At 45.1% G+C, this 20,550-nt stretch overlaps 1 protein-coding gene across 1 annotated transcript in view; it reads left to right on the forward strand.

Moving 5' to 3' along the window:
- FRG1 (FSHD region gene 1) overlaps window positions 1-20,550 on the forward strand; it is a 173,599-nt gene that overhangs the window by 23,269 nt on the left and 129,780 nt on the right. Inside the window, exon 2 of the mRNA XM_078678936.1 lies at window positions 5,506-5,602. Within this exon, the coding sequence (XP_078535062.1) occupies window positions 5,541-5,602 (62 nt within the window). The 5' untranslated portion in view covers window positions 5,506-5,540. The remainder of the gene's footprint in view (window positions 1-5,505; window positions 5,603-20,550) is intronic.

The raw sequence follows: 20,550 nt of genomic DNA on the forward strand, positions 1-20,550 counted from the left end.
TGCACGTCTCAATTTCGATTTACAGCAATGAAAAGATCATGATACAAGCATCCAACACTAACGTAGAAAATTTTGAACTACACTTCCGTATTCTTGTTTAGCTAACAAAATACTATGCGCCTCCCTCCTCCAACGGTCTAACCCACTTTTCAAAAGCAATGCCACACCCAGTCATGTCTTCCAACTCTTTTCTGCTTTTCCCTTCCAGCAACCACTCATCCTAGTTTAGTGGTTCGATCCTTGTACCTGTAGGCAGGACTAACAGTACCTTTGTCTTTTCTTCATGGGCTGCTCTATGTGATACTGTCAATTTCTCTAGCCTAGCTGAGTCTATTGACCTAGTCCCAATATTACCCCTTTCAGTTGTCACCCTCCTAGGACAAGTTTTCCAAATCCTGTCTATGTAGATTGAATCAATATACCTCTGAATAGTGATACACGCCCAGTCCCCGCCTCCTACTCTTCTTCATCCACTGTCTACCGCTTTAAGCAGCCACTCGTCTTGGTTTAGTGGTCAGAATCATTTCTTTGTGGTCAGGCCTAACAGTCATGCCACCTTCTCTCCTTCAGCTGCTGTATCTGATGCTGCCACTGCCAGTTCCCTCGCTTATCTGAAGTATCTCTAGCCTCAACAAGCCCTTCCAGCTGTCACTGCCCCTGGACTAGCATCCTGAATTTTTTTATGTGTACGTATTCAATACCTTTCATATCATTTCTAGTCAGGCTATAGATCCCATGGCCAGTGTTGCTACCTCTCAATGGAATGCTAAAATTCCTGACTCGTCTGTGTTCTCCTTCCCTCCCCCATAAAATCCCCATTGATCTTGCTTCTCTGGCACCCCAACAACACTATCAGTAACTCTTCTCCCCCCGCCAATAACCTTCTCTCTTCGCCTGCTAATTGCAGTAGTAAAGAATCTTATCCCCTAGCATGTATTCTATGATAACAGCAAATGCCCATATTCCTGTACAATTGCCCGCTCTAAGATATTGTTAGCTATTAATGTTGTAACACACTATCAAACCCCTTTCCCTGGAAATGAAAATTCTGACCACTAAAATCTTGAAACACTATTCCCTAGACTCGGACGCCATACACATACCCCACCACTTACTCGTCCCAATAGAATTTATCTCTCCCTCGACACTGAAAAAATAAACCTGAAGCACAATTCTCTAAATGGAAACAACATACCCAGACCCCACCGCATACCTCTTCCTTGCAGAGTGTCTCCTTCTCTTTCCCAAAATTGAGTGTAGCAGCTGTCTACCAGTAGACCTTAGACAAGGACTCTGAACAGGAATTTACGCACTCCCATTTAGAGCGAGGAAGACTTTGGGCAAAAACTCCCTTACAAAACAAAGACTCTCCAGATTTCGAAGGAACTCCTTAGGTACAGGTGTAGAACTATGTATGCTCACAAAAGAAATCTTGTGGAAAGTCCCTCATAATCAGTTATGGCCTTTCTGATCATGCCCAACTATGATATTATACACTTTGACAGGGAAGGCAAAAGTGGTGGAGGTTTAGCGCTCATACATGGAGAATCCAGAAATAACCAGCATCAAACCTTTTCTTTATTTCTGCTATAAAAAAATAACCTGACCCAACATTCCCTGAAACCTAGGCATATTGAAAGCGCCTCTCTGGACCTGGTTATTTCTGGAAAAGAACATATACACACTGTTGATCCGATCATTGTGAACTGGTCTGGTCATTGCCAAATCCTCTTTGACCTCTCCTGCTCCAAGTTTATGAACTTTAAACAACCTTAAATATTGACTAAGGACACCAGAAATGCCACCCATTATGTCCTGGAGGCATTGTATCGGAGGAGGGTTTAGATTAAGGACAGGAAGAAATGGCGCTCTAGCAAGTAGGCAAAGGAGTCTAGGATGCGGACGAATGAGCACGGTGCTGACAGGTCAGGGGGAACAAACCCAAACAAAACAACCTTTGCAAGTGTGTAGGTCAAAACCCACACAGTAAATATAGAACCAAGTCCTGTGCACACGTATAGGGGTATTGTTTTTTTGTGAAAACCAAAATTAAAGAACTTTTCTTGCAGAAATTATGAAGGTCGACATCCGGGGTATCTTAATAGGGATTTTAAAATCAATACAGAAAGAAAAACCAGCCGACATGCGATTCGTCACAACGTGGTACAATTGTGACTATTCAGGGCTGTATTGTGGCAAAAATGTCATGAAAATCGCAGTACCGGTGATAATTCCGACCCGGTAGCGACACGGGTTAATCAAAATATAGTCGGGAAAGTTGAAGGTGATCCATCCCGGTGTCTCAATAGTTAGAGACACGTGGGGATGTGTTAGTCCGCATAAAATGGAGATTTATGCTGCCGGTTCCTGTGTGTAGAGTTCGTGTCTCAGTTTCCAGTTTAAAACACACATTGCCACAGTACTCCCTGGCACTGAACAGGACTACTTTGCATGTCAATGTACTCCTTGTGAAAGAGCAGAAGTGGATGGATGTTTTTTTATAAAAACAGAAGGAGTTGGTAAACTCCAGACCTAATTAGGAGCCCTATTCTTAACGAAAATCCCTAAATTAGACCCATGGTATATGTCCTGATTTAGTGCAGATTTACGACTTTCACGAATACAGAAGAATTTACAAAAGTAGTCAAGGAAATCGTACTACCAGAAAATATCTGTGAGCTGCTTTTTTTAGTATGAGCAAATATGCAGGTGTAGATTTGCTCTTGTGAAAATCTGTTGAGCATTTACAAGTTCACTTTCCCTCGGACCACTTTTTTCCCCAACGGAAGAAGTTTTACTTCTGCCATTGTCAGGATTACATTTCCCGCGTTTCTCAGTATGGGAATAGATTAGAGAAAAGCTGATGAATAAAACCCCTTAAACAAGCAATTTAGTAGGATTGCACAGACTCAAAAGGGCATTCCAACCCTGGAATTGCTTAATGCTACCTACAATATGTAGAATTGCGGAAATGTGGCAAAATAAGACAATTGCTAGAATTCAAACCCTACTATAGAATGAGCCCTGGCATAATTAGAAAGGCTAATATCAGAGCTTCAATATAATGAGATGTTGTCATAGTTTGTCGCTGCACTACATGGCATCAAAGGGATACGTGGATTTTCTTTTTACAGGACAAGTAGATTTATGAAGCAACCTGTCCCATGGATAAGTACATATTTTATCTAATTCCACATTCTGACAGAGTTCTAAGTCCAGCAAAAACAGGATCCAGAAAAAAAGAAATCCACAATGACAATTCCTTAAAGGTGAATTTCCTACAGAGTCGTAGCATGCCATCTGCAAGTACTGTCTCGGTCACATGTAATATGAGCTCAGAGACATAAGAACTCAAAACCTACTCTACGGAAATGAAGCCTGTTGATGCTTCAGCTAGTACTATCTAAAAATTCGATATTAGCTGCAGAGGTGAACAAACCTACTAGAAATGTGCACACTTGATTTATTTTCTTTTTAACTGTGCCATTGGGTCCCTCTACCCTCCCCTGCCGCAGCATGTCCTGCACATCAGTTGATATGGAGACCACCTATATCACCAATATTGTGCTTGCACCTCACAGATAAGTAAGCATATGAAAACTTGCAATAAGGATGCTGAGCTGTTAACACCGTTTCTTCGGTGAAAAACCTACATTTAAATGTTACTGTGACATTTTTATCTAGCTTGGAGATAGCTTGACCTGTCTTGCCAGCGTCCAGTTAAAAAAAAATTAATAAAATACATACATACAGGGTTTTAAGTGACCCCTCATCATCCATCCGTTCAGGAGTCCTTCTCATTTTGTTTCGGCCAACCACAGCCTGGGCCAATGGGTCAGTCCCCATCAGCTATTGGCTCTCTTTACTGTGATTGACCACATTTTGCTTCTTTATAGCTGCCTAAAAAGTTGCCCAATTACATGCTAAGGCTGGTAGCTAGTATTTAATGTGTTATAGTTACATGTTTAAAAAAAAAACTTTTGCAGTGAGGCATATTACAATACTTCTTTTTTCAAGCATGAAAACGAAACATAAAGATTTTGGATGCTATTACCTTTATTTGCTTTTAACTTCTAATGCATTTTGCAAACATTGCAGTCATGCAAAGGCCAGACCTAAGGGCATTGCTGATGCTTGCTCTTTCTTTGGTGTATTTAACACAGTTTTTGCGAGAACATGGTATATTAAAATAATGCAACTGTATTTGCAATTAGAGAAAATATGTGCAATGACAGCAAACGTGAATTGTGGTGCCACACGTTTAACAGCTGTAGGCGGTTCATAAGTATTTTCTGTACACCAGCTGGTACTTTCTTTTATAACTCCTAAAGGAGTATTTATTCCTTTCCCATTAATGTATAAACCATACCTATTTTTGTCTTACTCACTGAAAAAATGTAAAATATCATCTTAAATATCAAAACTGTAAATATTATCAAGTTGTGTTGTTTGTTCTAATGCACCATCTCGCTTTATTTCCAGACGCTTAAGCAAGATTGCAGTAATTTCCATGTTTTTTTTTAAACATTTGTACATGAACTGCCACATTTTTTAGATTGTTTATAAGTTTGAGATATGAAAGGGAGAGGGAGTAAGAAAGGGAATCTTGTGCGCAATTTTTACGAGTATGTCATGCAGCTTCGAAGTGATTGTTTGCGTATCTTATCTATCAGTTATTGATGTTAACTGAAGTCCGTACTGCCCAGTACACTCTGTGGCCAATATTTCCAAGGCTGGCTGGGTTCACTAGTGTTCATTACTGTTGAGTGCATTAATGGTAATTACTAGCTAAACTCTGTAATGTTCAATCAAATTTCTGGTAGAATTGCTCACACCTACGGTGTAAACACTTCTAATTACTGACTAGGCCCAAGAGGTGGTCTATTTTGAACGTTTAATCTCTGATAACTGGACATGTCTTTATACAGACATAGGCTTGCTATTTTATTAAATATATGGTCTTTTGGGCAAACATTTTTTAAATATTACATTGCAGCATGATACTCGCCGTAATGTTGTTTAAAATGATATCACTTCGGTGTAAATTACTATCAAAACACGCGGTATCACTTCCTGTAATGGCATAGAATATGCAACTTAGATCTACTGTGTATTCTAAACACTTGAACACTGGGCGGGGCCGCGTCATCCTTCTATGTTGATAAATGAGTGCCAACAAGGTGGCTTATAGTCGTATTTGTCATTGGCAGATTTACTTAATGGCAACACTATAGTTACAAAAAAGTGCAAATGTCAGGCGTGGGTCTCTACAAGCATGTATTGTGTGCCCGGGCTTATTTTTTGTCCCTGTCCAACCCTGCTATTCAGCAGCGGTAGCTGCCTTCGCACTAGACCTCTTGTAGGAACTTTTAACGTGTGCTCTCACCCCGTGAAGTCAGCCCTGTCGTGTAGTGTCCGATGCGACTAAAGGCTGAAAGAGTCGGGGAACAGCGATGTCCTTGTTGTGACACTGGGTTGCTTTAACACGAAGCTAACTGTTTGCAGGAGCAGAGGTGAGAGACGAATCACCGAAAGCAACAATGGCGGAGTATTCAAGCATAAAAACCACCAAGCTGGTGCTGAAGGGGATGAAGCACAAAAGGTAAGCATGCAGCGCCGATGGGTGCTGTACTTTGTTTGGCTTATGTACCATACTCAGTTGTTCAGAGTTTCTGTTTAATAGGACATTGAGCTTTCCATCCTTTGGTGACAACCCTTTGCTACATAGCGCTGCAGATTTTCTTTCCAAACTGAGGGCCTCATCTACAAGAAAGTGACTCAGCACGGCACCGCAAGCCATTTGGCTCCTCCCGCACTGAGTCACTTTCAAAGCACAGGTATGCGACATGGTTACAATAATATGTCGCATCCCTGTGCTTTACTCTGCGCTGACGCACACTTGGCTGCCATGCACCAACGCATATATGGGGAGGTTATTTTCATGTAGGAAGAGACCACTTCCTGCACACAAAAAAACCACGAGAGGTGGTTTCCTCTTTCTGTGTGTGCTGCAGAATGCAGCACGCATAAACAAGCATTGGCATACCCAATAGGTCTTGCCTTTTGGACCATATAAGTATTTAGCCATGCAGCATATTATCCTGAGTGCTACAACATCTGCTGTTCTTTAATTTGGAAGCTTTGACAGTAATAGGTACATTATAGCATTACATTGAGAAGTACTTAAAGTTTATGTACAACTGGTAGTCTGAACTCAGATATCTGGAAGTGCTTTCATATGCGATAATGAAGAAAAAAGATATTCTTAGTGAAATAAATAATTTGCTTGATAACACATTTTAAGTGCGGAAGACAACGTGTCCAGGTAGCAAAGAAGATACAATGTGCTCAGGTTTTCTGGTTTAACTTTGTACAATCCAGCTAATAAATGAGTATCAATGAGACGTAACTGCTGAATACTGGCTCTAGAAGTAAGTGCAATTGGCTCTGATCTGCGATTCTACAAACACAGTCTGAACTCTTGGTTACTGAAAGTATGACTTTACATGCGAGGTTGTGGGAGCTCCAGGGTGGAGAGTGCACCAGATGCAAGGGTGCTCCAGTTTCCTCCGCTGCTGGGGTGCTTCAAGGTAGCTTCTGCTCCAGAGTGTGAAGTTGCTCCAGGGTGCACTGCTGCTTCAATGGACGAGTATTGTGGGATTTGTAGTTCTTTTAGGTTGGGCTGGTGATAGGGGGAAATGCATAAATTCTGCGGGTATCTAGAGTGGGTGCGGAAGGGCATATAGAGAGGTCAGGGGAATAGAGACATACAAGGAGCATAAAGCGAGACAAACAAGGTGGTACGGAAATTAAGATAGGGAGACAGACAAGAGCAAACCGCATGACAGAGACCGTGGTACAGAGGGAGGCCACAAAATCAAAACAAAAAAAGAGACAGACAGCGTGACAGAGTTAGGTAAAGGATCAAAGAGGAACGACTACAAGCATGGCAGGAGGCAGGACACCCGTAAGCAATGAAGAGGGACAGGAGCGGGCAAAAACAATCTTTTTGCCTCGCAGAAATAACCCGGAGGAGTTCTGTACAGAGCACCAACAAACTTTGCCTCCTCACCCTGCTCACCTACGTTCAAAATGCTGCCAGCCAGTGCTTCCCTCTTCACGAGCGCTTGAGAGGCAGCGGTTCTCTCTTCACAAGCGTTTGAGGATCAGCACTGCCCCATGCGAGAATGTGAGAGCTGTTGTGAACGAGGACCGGCATGTGTGCACCGATTCTACCTCCGATGTTGGAGGACCCCGTGCAGATGCTCCCCCTTGGTTCATGGCCCCTCCTTGTGGTGGGAACATAGACACGCTGAAGGCCGGATGACCATGCAACAAAGGTACAGTGAGCATCAGGGTCAGTGAGGTCTTGACCACTGTCCCACGCGACATTGCAGGCATTAAACCACAGATGGGAGTAAAGTGAGAAGACTTACTTCTCTTGATGGCTGCGCGGATGGACGGCAGGGCTCCCTGGCTGCAAACAAACGAGGCTGCAAACTTTCACGAACGTAAAGGCTTATAAGACAAGCAGCGAGACAAGCAAGCAAGTGGTGCACTCGCGCTGAACGCCGGATGACCATGTGCCTCGCTCCCGTCCACGAGAGGAGCCACAGGGCGACTCGCCAAACTGCAGCTTTTGTTTAGCAACAAAGGTATAGCGAGCACCAGGGGCAGTGAGGTCTCGACCACTGATCCACGCGACATTGCAGGCATTAAACCACAGATAAGAGTAAAGTGACTGACCAGCAGCGGCGACGGCTGGTAGCAAATGGACTGCACAGGCGGGGTATGCGGAAGTCAGCAGGACTTCTTCATGGCACGCACTCTGCTTCCAGGCAGCGTGACATGGCCTGCCAGGCACACAGTGTTTCCCTTGCAGGAGCGAGCAGGGGCACCATCTGTTTGCAAGATAATTACAAACAGATGTCACCAAAGCTCGCTCCCGCAAGGGAAACTCCAAACGTGCACGTGTTGCAATTGAAAGCAATGCAAAGGGTGCACATTTTTGGCCCAAAAAGCAGATTGATTCCAAGAGGTCCCCTCCTATGCTTCGCATGCGCGCTGTGTAGGCGAAACCTAAAAACTAAGAGATATTCAAACATTTGTCCTCGTTTTGCCTCCCCTGGGGAGGCGTAATATTCTGATGCATTCCTCAGGTTTACAGGTGTAGCTTGTAAAATGTGAAGTGTATCAAGCTTAGTACAAACAGTCAATGCACTTTTTTACACAGTGGATTAATGTGTAATCTGTTTCACATGGGTCGACGACGTTTCGATTCTTTTAAAGAGATAGTAGGATCATCATCAGGACAATGAATAGTGCATGCCCGATTTGTAAGAAATTGCCTCGGAGCTTTGAGGTACCAATTCCAATTGATAGAAGAATCCAAGGGTATAAATGAGCCAAGTGACGAGTCTTTAAAATCAATTACATCTTGCGATTTAATTGAAACACGAGTTTGTCATCAATGTGACCGGGGTCAAGGATAAAACCAAGTCTTCGGGGTGACAATGCACTTTGCAATCAAATACAGTTCTTGGATAGAAAGAAACACGAGTGTCTCATAAATGTAACCTGGAGTCAATAAGTAAACACCAGCTCTTCGGTGGCGTGACGGTGCACGGTATACCGCGATATCCTCAGTGGAACTTTCCGAGTGACAGTCCATTGACTGTTTGTACTAAGCTTGATACAATTCAAATTTACAAGCTACACCTGTCTTGCCTGAAATGTCCTTGTGTGTTATGTATATGTCATGTTTCCTATAGGATACAGGATTGTGTCCCACTACATTGTTGTTCTCAATCATGTTTTGGGATTCATTATATTATTAAATTGTTTGTCCGGCTGGACATTCTGAATAAAGTATTGATTCTAGTGTATATTTATCCTGCTGATATCTTACTTGTTTATGTAAATATAGGGAAGCAAAATGCGCTGCCTATGCGTAACAAAAAGTGATGTACCGGCGGTGCAAGGGGCTTATAAATAAGCCCCTGAATGCTTTAACAGAACACTGACCCGCACACGTGTGGTAGCTGCCAACAGTTGTGGCGGATCATCCGCTATATTTTTAGGTCTCGCCTGTCGATGCGCATGCGCATCGAGCAAGGCGAGAGTATTGCGAGTTATCCACTCTTTATCCACACTGCAAGGAATCGTGGCGATTCCTTGCAGTGCCCGTGACTTTTAAGGTCAATGCGCATGCGCATTAAGCTTATGCGCATGCGCATTGACCTTAAAAGTCACGGGCGCGTGCATGTCCGTCTTTGTTTACCCGCTCCGCCCCCTCCCGCCGTGTCGCCTTGCCTACTCTCTTCCACAGCCTCCCCCAGCTCCGCCCCCTCACTACTTGATTGCACGGCCGCTAGGCCGTGCCTCCCCTACTCTCCTCCCCCCTCCTCCCCTGCCTGCCTGCCGCTAGCTGAGTCCTAGCGTTGGCTGAACATCCCGTGATTTTGGACAAATCCCTTAATCTTGCTGTGACCTTGTTTCTACTTTCAGCGCGGAGGCTTATTTCTAAACATGTTCACACTCTCGACGTCTGAAACGGGTGAAACAGGACTATGAGATTGCAAGATTTCTGCGAAAATTGGTAGTCTTAAAGAGCTCTGCCGCCCACTTTAAAACACATTCAAGACCTCACTAAGTGAGAGGAGACCCCACTGTTCCTCTACCACGAGGCATCAGACCTTTAAGACCGCAGCGTTCTTTCTGTTCGAGTGAACGCAGACCCTGTACAATACCACTCGTACGAGTCACAACCCAGCCTACTATAATCGCGCATCTTTGTGTGACACGTTCCGTGAATTCCATTCCCCGAATCTGTTGCGAAATACTACAGCCCACACTTTACCCGTGTTGTGACTGACTAGTTTTAATTTATTGCGGTGCCCATTTCATTTACACTATTTTTGTTCTGAAGTGTCTGCCATTTATTGCAGTATTGTACCTCTACCTGCACTTTGTACGCTTCTGAAACCTGCACACATATCACTTTTCCTCCTATAATGTACCGATTGCTACTTCATGTATTTTTGCTGCTCACCATTGTCACTATTCATTCACGCAACTCAACGTTGCCTTCCTTCACCTATAATTTTCTCCTCACGCATCCTTAATGCTCCCATCGAGACGCGCCCCGCCAACCCACTGCAAAGTCCGCGCTACCAAAACCAACAAACAAACTATCACCCCCGCATCGCTCTCCGTACTCTGGCCTCAGCAACCCCCTTCTCCACCCCCACCAGTCCCCTCGGCTAACTTGGTAGAGATGCGGCCCCGCCCGGGCTCCCCCCTCCCAGGACTTCCTCCTCGCATCCCTGCCCCCTCGCGCTGCTTCAACCCCTCCCCTGGCCACGGCACTTTATTAGGGGCCTAACCCGACCATTTGACTGTCATTGTAAGTCTCTTGCTGGAGCTACAGTCCCAACAAAAAATAAGCCTTTCGGCAGTCCGATGTCCCAGCTGCGTCTAGCTTGCTTTCTGTGACCAGACACACGTTTTTTGGCTTTTATTGAGTTATCCCCTCTGCTCTTGAACATTGTAAATCGCACCCTCTCTTCTATGGGTGCTAAGTGCTATATCCTGTATTTTTCTTCTTCATATATGACTTTGTTTCTATCACTGTGCTGCTCTCTGCAAATTTATAAAGCGCTCTGATACCCGTCAAGTTTGCGCTATAAAAAACGATCAAATAAATAAATACTTGCATGAAGTCTGTGTTTTAAATCTAGCGACTGAGATGTATTTTCTATTTTGTTTAGTTCATTTCGTGACAAAAACGTTACGAGTCATTGCCTGTGCGACTTCTTTTAATCTTGCAGAAGCAAGGCTGCACCACGCCACATCTTGTTCCTCTTTTACCCACTCTGACACTGTCCCGGGACCGTCAAAACCAGTTTGCCCAGTTTGGAAAGCTTCACTTCAGTGCTTCTCTCCTCTACCTGCATATCAACACGGTGGTGTGAGGGGGTGTGGTGTCGGGAGAGGTAGGCTGGGGGGAGGAGAGGTGTGTTTGTGACAACTCCCAGGGCTGTGCACAAACGCCTTTCATTTGCTCGGTTACCAACAATCTCATAGCCAGCTACTTAAGTGTCCAGGGAAGGCAACACGCAGGGCCGAAAGCTGCCGTTATTATCCGTAACGACCTCAGAGGGGACCTCTCAACATTACTCACAGAAAACAACTCAGAAGGTGGAGTCATTATACTAAAAGGAAACCGCACAGGCTTTCTGTATACTGTGACTGTGGGAGAATTAGTTAATGTTCCTGCGTTTGAGTTAGAGCTTTTAGATTTGTTTATGGCTTTTTTTCTTTGTAATTCTTTAGCATTGCCTACAGGAAACAAAAATGCTAAAGATTTAAAAAAAAAAACCCATAAACAATTCTAAAAGCACTAACTCTAATGCTGCGAGACCTATTGCATTTCCAATGCTTGTTAAGAGTTGTTAGTGAGAGTAGAATTCACAAAACAATAGTAAATAAAATAATCAGAACGTAAAGAAAAACTGTAAGAATGCCAAAAAGGCAAACTAAGACCGTATTAAAATTGGTTTGTGTATGACAGACCGCTATTCTACAGAACAGCAAACATAGGAGACTAGGGCAAAAACCAAGAGGTATGCAATAAGACAAAAATTGCCTCAATCGTAGAGCCCTAAATGGTGGTTCCAAGTTAAATGTTTCTTTGTGGTCACAAAAGCAACAAGCATTGCAAATGCAATAGGTCTCGCAGTAGAAAAGTTGGAGTTATTGGTCTTGTAAATGACATATTTTATTTATTTGTTGGTTTTTAAAATTGCTAAATTGATGGCTTTGTCATTTACAATGGCAATAGTTATAACTTTCGCGAATGTGACACCTATAGCATTTGGAATGCAACATGTTTTGTATTTACGTGACTTAGATGGCAGCTCTGGTCGTTAGGCCACATCTCTAGAGAGCAGGAGAGTGCAGCAGGGGAGAGAAGCACAGCAATGCAATAGGTCTCGCATTAGGAAAGTTTGAGCTATTGGTATTGTAAAGGACGCATTTTTTATTTATGTGCTTGTTTTGAAAATAGCGAAATTAATAGCTTTGTTATTTACAATGCCAATAGTTTTATCTTTCGCAAATGTGACACCTATTGTAACACAATATGTGTTGTGAGTGAGGGTGAGGGTGAGGGGTTGAGGGTGAGTGAGGGTGAGGGGGTGAGTGAGGGTGAGGGGGTGAGGGTGAGTGAGGGTGAGTGAGGGTGAGGGGTTGAGGGTGAGTGAGGGTGAGGGGTTGAGGGTGAGTGAGGGTGAGGGTGGGTGAGGGTGAGGGGTTGAGGGTGGGTGAGGGTGAGTGAGGGTGAGGGTGAGGGGTTGAGGGTGAGTGAGAGTGAGGGAGGGTGAGGGTGAGGGGTTGAGGGTGAGTGAGGGTGAGGGGTTGAGTGAGGGTGAGTGAGGGTGAGGGTGAGTGAGGGTGAGGGGTTGAGGGTGAGTGAGGGTGAGTGAGGGTGAGGGTGAGGGGTTGAGGGTGAGTGAGGGTGAGGGTGAGTGAGGGTGAGGGTGAGTGGGTGAGGGTGAGTGAGGGTGAGTGAGGGTGAGGGTGAGTGAGGGTGAGTGAGGGGTTGAGGGTGAGGGTGAGTGAGGGTGAGTGAGGGTGAGGGTGAGTGAGGGGTTGAGGGTGAGTGAGGGTGAGGGGTTGAGGGTGAGGGGTTGAGAGTGAGTGAGGGTGAGGGGTTGAGGGTGAGTGAGGGTGAGGGGTTGAGGGTGAGTGAGGGGTTGAGGGTGAGTGAGGGTGAGGGTGAGGGTGAGTGAGGGTGAGGGGTTGAGGGTGAGTGAGGGTGAGTGAGGGTGAGGGTGAGGGGTTGAGGGTGAGTGAGGGGTTGAGGGTGAGGGGTTGAGGGTGAGTGAGGGTGAGGGGTTGAGGGTGAGTGAGGGTGAGGGGTTGAGGGTGAGTGAGGGTGAGGGTGAGTGAGGGTGAGGGGTTGAGGGTGAGTGAGGGAGGGTGAGGGTGAGTGAGGGTGGGTGAGGGTGAGTGAGGGTGAGGGTTGAGGGTGAGTGAGGGGTTGAGGGTGAGTGAGGGTGAGTGAGGGTGAGGGTGAGTGAGTGAGGGTGGGTGAGGGTGAGTGAGGGTGGGGTTGAGGGTGAGTGAGAGTGAGGGTGAGTGAGGGGTTGAGGGTGAGTGAGGGTGAGGGTGGATGTGGTGGTGGAGGTGGTGGTGGATGTGGTGGTGGATGTGGTGGATGTGGGGTGATTGCGGCTTGCAAGCTTATTCCGCTCACGTTATGCAGTTTCAAACATGATTGCCACTATTACTCTCAAATTCACTTGGCAGCAAACTGGTGAACTAATTAAAAGAAAGTCGTATTCAGCGTTATGGCTGGTACTTTATTCCAGCAAAGTGGCAAGCCAGTACACACCAAAGAGCTAGTAAAGCTAAAAACACACCACATGGCACAATTGCTGGCTGAGCGAGCAGAAGTAAGCCAAACAGCTTTCCCGTAGCTAAGGAGAGCTGAGCTCTTTTGTAGCAGCGCGCATAAGAAAAGTCCCGTATTTTCACCAAAACACTCTCTGATAATGATCAGCCGAATTCAGAAGGCTTCCTGCCCTCATATATTCCCAAGAGAGCAGTAATCTTATAAGGAAATGCTGTCATCACACCTAAAGCTACGGATGAGGAGAGCTTGCTGGAAGACATTCAATTAATGAAAAAAAAGAAAAGAAAAGGAGACACGGCCGGCCGGCCGTGAACTGAAAGCACGGCCGGCCGGCCGTGAAAAAGCCTTTGATGCCGCAGGGGGTAATTAGGGGAGGAGAATGGCTGGGCTGAGGCACAGCGCCAAGCCTTTGATGCAGCAGGGGGGCGGAGCGGGAATAGCTGCTGGCGGCACTAAGCTGACGATTTGATGCTGTGCACGCGCATTTTAACTAATTGCGCTTGCGCATTGAGTTAAAAGTGCACATGCACTTCATCAAATCGCCAGTGAATCGCCAGTGTAGGTAAGCTTTGTTTAAGCCCCCATAGTCTCGCTCTGCTCAATGCGCATGCGCATTGACAGGCGAGACCTAAAAAGTGACTTTCAGCTAAGCCAGTTAAATGTTTTCCACATCAAACATGCATTGGCAAACTAACGGTCTGATATTCTATAAGTGATAGTCAAGTTTGTGGATGAATGGATGAATTTGAGAATCTATGGTTAAATGGATGGGTGAGTGATTGAGTATTTGGATAATTAGTGGTTACGTTGACAGATGCTCACAGACTGTATCAGTCTTACAAACGGAGACTTGCGGCACAAGTAATGCCATTTTAAAACTGCAAAGAATTACTAGTGTTACATCAGTGCAAGCTGCACACCTAGGCAGGGCAACCGCATGTTAAGAGTGGACCGCTTTATGTCAGAAATTATCACCATGCACAGTTTTTCATCAATTATATCCTTGCAAACGTTGCAGTGCTATTATCAACGATGTCATTGAACATGTCATGAGTGATGCAATATGTGAGATAATTAGCTATGCATGGTGAGGGCACAAGTTATAGTTGCCCTAAGGCACGAGTTATAGTTACTAGAGATAACTATAACTGGTAAATCTCAGTGTTTTATTTGGCATAAACGTAACTTTCTCACTGAAATTTTCACTAACTATATTACTAGAACTTCACTTTAATCTTTGGGGTTTTTTTCCTGCGAATTCCAAGCTTACAGATATAGAAAGTCTGTGAACCTTAAATTCTCAAGCATTGCTGAACGGATTTACACCAAATTACAAAAAGCTTACTTTCTGAACCAAATCTAGCTTTCTGTCAAATTTGGTGTAATTCCGTTCAGCTGCTTTTGTGGTATCGATATTCCTATAGAAATTTGCATGGAGGAGATTGCGTTTTGGGGCCCCCAATGACAGATCACCCTGAATCTCTACAGGCTGGACCTGCAGTGAATAAACCTTTTTTGGGAAAGTTTTGTGAACATTTGTCAAACCTCACCAAACACTACATACTTGTGATCCCAGCCTTTGTGATGGACTTCGCAGATGCAGATTCCCACTTCATTAAATCCTGCTGTGCTACGTGAATTGCGGTCAGGCAACACAGCAGGAGACTCTTTGATGAAGTAAACTCTGTCACTGGTCTGAGGATTGTGATAAATGTGCATGTTCAGCGACCATCCTTTAACAACTTGCAAAATGTGTCCGGATGAAAGGACAGTCTTTGAAAAACTGGGACTGTCCAGGCTAATCTGGGACATCTAGTCACACTAGATAGGTTGGATCCTCTGTGTCTTTGAGTATCCTTGGCCAGTAGAACAAAGTGGTTCCGTAGAACCGGTCTACTTGCCAGTTGTTTGGTTGGTCGGTGGTGAGACCAGGTTAGTGCCTCTACCCATTGTAGGTGTTCTATTCAAGTTAGTAAGAATAATATTTGTTGGTCCATTCGATCCACCCTCTGTATCAGGCAACACGTACAACTTGCTTGTGGTGGCTCATGCCACCAGGTATCCCGAGGCGGTACCACAGAGGAGCACTACTGGAAAGGTGGTATTTAGAGCTCTTTTCTAGGGTCTGATTTCCAAAGACTGTACTATCGAACTGAGGGACCAACTTCATCTCCTCATACATAAGAAAGATGTGGGAGCAAACTGGTGTAACATAACACTTTTCACGGTGTACCATCGACAATGCAACAGGTTAGTAGAGCTGTTAAACAAATCCTTAAAGAGTATGATGGGAACTCTACCAAAGAACCTAGGAAGGAAGTAGGATCTTCCCCTGCTATGTCTCATATTGCCTACCATCAGATTCCGAGAAGGTAGTTGGGTTTATCCCCTTCAAAATTCTGTTTGGACACTCAGTGCAGGGACTGCTCACCTAGATAAGAAAAGGCTGGAAAGGAACTTCAGAATCACCACAGAATGAGGTGACTGACTGTTGGATTGTCCTTAGGTATTTGATGGTGCAATACATGGGTCAGGCTGGGCAAACGCTGATGAGGGAAGGGATTGACCAGAAGGCAATGCTCACTGGGTACGAGGAAGGTCAGGGGTGTTAGTGCTGAAGTTCATTTCTCCCAGAGCTTTAGAAGATAAATGGTGTGGGCCCTACAAGGTACTGCAGAATGTATCTGATGTGGAATGGTGTGGCTCACTGGTTAGAGGCGGCAGACCTGGGAGCAGAGGACAGCCCGGGACCAGGGTTCAATTCCCGACGCGGCAGTGTCTTGGACCAGGGTCAACCGACTCGATAATTCTCGCATTGGTGCCTACTCTAACTAGGGATCACACTCGGCAACTCTGGGCATTAGCTTGCCTCATCTCCACAAAGGCCCCCCACATACGCCGGGGATGCCTGGTTTCACCTTGGAGATACCCAGTAGGGACCATCTCACTGGGAAAGTCAGGACGGGTTCCCCAGCGGTGTACAGCGCAGAGATACTCCTTCGGGAGTCGATTCTAGCGCTTTAGAAACCCACAATCAATCAATCAATCAACCACTTGGTGTACCCAGGTGCCACAAGGGAACCCACGTAAGCCTTAACTCCGGAGAGATTACACGGTGAATTGTCATTGCTATGTCGAAAGAAGTCTAGGAAGAAAGTGAGCCTCTTCCTAACTTGTTGTACAGTATGAGGGGTGATGGGTGGATTGGGCTGAACTGTAGAATGAGCGCACCTAGCCCCTGAGTAAACACCTGATCAGCAGACAGTGTAAGGAGGAGATAGTGAAGTTTGCACACCTTTTCTCAATGATTCCATGCTTAACACCTGTCTGTGCCTATGAGGTTAACACAGGAGATATTCTTTATGTCAAAAGAAAGACATATCGCATATCTGACCAACTCTGGGAGTGAAACAAGGCAGAAGTGGCCAAGATGTTGAACTTGAAGGTGTTTGAGCACTTGCGTAGCCCTTGGGCCAGTCCAGTGATGCTGTTGGTCAAGCAAGATTCTACGGACTTGCTGGTCTGTGTTGACTACCGCAGCCTCAATGAAGTTACCTAGACTGATGCGCATCAAATCCCCAGAGCTGATGAGCTTGTGGACCGGTTGGGTCCTGCAAAGTACTTGAGCTCCTTTGATCTGCCCTTGGTAGGGTTTAAAACACTATGTGGATGTTTTTGGATCTTATTGTCTGTACATCCATCACTAAGTAAACATGTTTCACTCCATTTAATGGCCACTGGGGGCCCTAGGCTTTCGTCAGGACTTATGACAAACTCCTTTGTTTATTCTCTGTTGAGGCCTATCCCTACCAGTCCAGTAAATTACGTGCATGGCACAATAAATACATGCAGGCTTACTTTGCCCAGCCATATAACACTTAGAGTGTCTGCAATGATAAAAGTTGGTATATGAATACGGTCTAATCATGCATTGTATTAAGGCACAGACATACACATAACACTCCATGCAGTTTGCATACCCTTAGTAGTGTTTGTCAAAAGGAGGACGTATGCAACATTATGCTGGCGGTCACATCTAGAGCACAAACCATAAGTATAGCATGCAATAACCATTCAGGAGGCGCACAGCACTGCAATTTGTAGATGGGTAAAATCAAAATCTTTAAAGACAAACCATCTCATCATAGTTCTTTTTTTAAACAATCCGGAATATGCCTTGAAGTGACCATTTGTGCCACAATGTAAGGGGACACAGGAGGGTAGAAGTGGCAAAACTAAAAGAGAGCAAGATTGCAAGAGTATTTTCAAGTCATAATTCCCTTGTAGTTGATGCCCTGTTACTTACTTTGTCAATGGTGCCATGGCCTACTCTTCTCCATTGTGGTTCCTGACTGCATATGTCATGTATGTGTAAACAGCTGTATTTGAAGGAGATTTTCTTGGTGAACTCAATCAATCAATCAATCAGGTCATTTGTAGAGCGCACTACTCACCCGTAGGGTCTCAAGGCGCTGGGAGGGGGGGGGGTGCCGCTACTGGGACTCTGGACGAATACTTGATTAACAGCGTGGGCAACGTATGACGTGTACGTCATGTACCACGTCCGCGATCAGAGTAGAATTGCCAGTTGGATGCAAAAATACAGGCTGTGTTGAAGTAAGAAGTGCCCACTACTCAGAAAGAAGTAAGAGCTTATTTAGGACTCACAGGTTACTACAGAAATTTTGTAGCCAACTATGTGACTATAAAGCCTCTTTTGACTGCATTGACCTCCACGAAGCAGCCCAGGAAGGTAATCTGGGCAGAGGAATGTGAGAGGGCATTTGTGTAACTGAAGACAGCACTAAGCAGTGCACCTGTACTAAAAGTACCCGATTATAATCAACACTTTTATAATGCAGCTGGATGCCTCGGATACTGGATTTGGAGCAGTACTGTCTCAACTTGATGACCAAGGGAGAGAGCATCTGGTGGCTTTTATTAGCCGGAGGTTGTTCCTGAGTGAACTAGGCAGTCATTGAAAAAGAGTGTGGGTTTACAAAGGGTCTGCCTGTATTTGTTTGATACTAAGTTTGTGGTAAAAAGAAATCACAAACCAGTTATGTGTTGATGGCAGTAAAGAGTAAAAAATCCAAGTTGTTAAGATGGTCAATCTCATTACAGAGCATAGATTTCTAAATTGAACATGAGGCTAGATCAAACAACAAACATGCAGATTGACTTTCCCACTGAGTTTGACGATCTGACCTCCGTTCTTGTACAACTGCAAATTAAGGGTCCGAGTAGTTCGATCTGGGAGGGGCGTGTTTTGGGACGGGAATGTCCCCTGCATGATGTACAGTCGTCTCCCCTGCCCTGGGTGCCCAAACTGTATACCTGTGATCCTGGTTTTTAGGTCTCGCGACCTATCAATGCGCGCAAGCGCATTGAGCGGAGCGAGAATTCAGGTGCTCAAAATCCTCGTCAAACCAAGGGCTTCTTGCTGCGGTTTTGTTTGAGTTCACGTGAATCACGTGACCAAACAAGCACGCGCATCAGCCTCCCTCCCTCCTAATTGCATTTTTTTTAACAGCCGCACAGCACATCAAAGGGCTTCGCCCAGCGTGCGCTCTGCGGCTTCTCCTCCCCTAATTAATCATGGCTGTTTGGCCGTACTTTTAGTTTCCCGGCCGCTCTGCATTATCAGGTACGTGTTGGTGACGCATCATGGCTGTTTGGCCGTACTTTCAGTTTCCCGGCCGCTCTGCATTATCAGGTACGTGTTGGTGACGCATTATTTCACTTTGTCTCCGTGCGTGCATTTATTTAATGTTATCCTCTCGTTCATTAGGTCCTATCTCTTGCACTTAGGTCAATGTGTCTCTATCACACTCTCATTATTTCCCTTTCTTTTTCTGCCCACTTCTCCCTCCTCTCTCTCCTATCCTCTTCTCCTCATCTCCGTCTATCACTCATTCTCCCTCAGTCGCCTCTCTGCTTCATTTGCTTCTCTTGTTCTCTATCTCATTGGATTCTTACCCCCTTGATTCTTTCTCTCATTCTCTTTCTCTAGACTCTCTCTCATCCTCACGTTTCCTCTTTCTGTCTCTCACGCACTGTTTCATTGTCACCCCTCAATCTCTCAACGTCTGTGTTCCGCTCTCTCTCTTCCCGCATCTTTCGCTCTAAACTTTCTGGCACACACACCATAATTATCTTTCTTTTTCCTGTGACCCTTGCTTCCTCTCCTGCGTCCCTTCTGTGCCTCTCTGTCTATTACTCGTTGTCACCCACACTGTCTCTTCACCTCTCTGTCTCTCCCGCACCGCTCTCATTGACCTACTCACTCTCGTCTCTATTGCTCTCCCACCCTAGACATTCCCCTTCCACTCACTCGCTTTCCTGCCCTCACCCCCTCCTTACCTCTCGATGTTGCGTGTAATAGACCAAAGGAACATTAAAATAATTCTATAATAATCTGTAAAAATAAAAAATAACTAGAAAACTGAAACGCGAACAAACTCAAAAGTAAAAATAAAAAAAACATACGCGCGGTTCACTTGTTTTATTGCAGAGTTTGCTGGATGATTAATTGAGCCCTTTTCGCCACTCCATGTCTATATTTGCTCATGCCGGCAGCTTGTACCCACTCAACCTCAGTGATGCTGCACTGAGCACAGTGAAAAGGGGCGCCCGAGCCCCAGCCCTCACCGTCAGACTCCAAAGGCCCGAGCAAGCTCCTGCTAGAGACAGGAGTGAGCGTAGCAGCCAGGAAGCACATGGCGGTCAGGGATGGGATGTCCATTACAGGTTTGCCAAACTCAACACCATAAAAGTGTCACTGTGTTTAACGTGTCCACCGAATTCACAGTCTCAGTAAGGTGTTTATTATTAATGAGTTTTTCTTACACATATGAAATGATTTATGTGATGCTCCTGGCATTTTTGAGGTCACTTAGTCCTTTATTGTTCTCATTTAGCTCTAAAACGTTCTGCCGCAGTAATGCTTCGCGCATGAGAAAAGCATAACCTGAAAAGTTATGCGGAGAGGACGTGGTTACTCCATAGCTGCCCACTTCGCAACTAGGGATCCGGGTTCGAGTCTAGGCGCTGGCTCAACATCCTGTGGTTCTGGGCAATTCAAGTAATCTCCCTGTGCCTTTAAAATAACACAGTGACCTAGTGTAGTATAA

This window comes from Lissotriton helveticus, chromosome 2_2 (genome assembly GCF_964261635.1).
Source record: "Lissotriton helveticus chromosome 2_2, aLisHel1.1, whole genome shotgun sequence".
Lineage (NCBI taxonomy): Eukaryota > Metazoa > Chordata > Amphibia > Caudata > Salamandridae > Lissotriton > Lissotriton helveticus.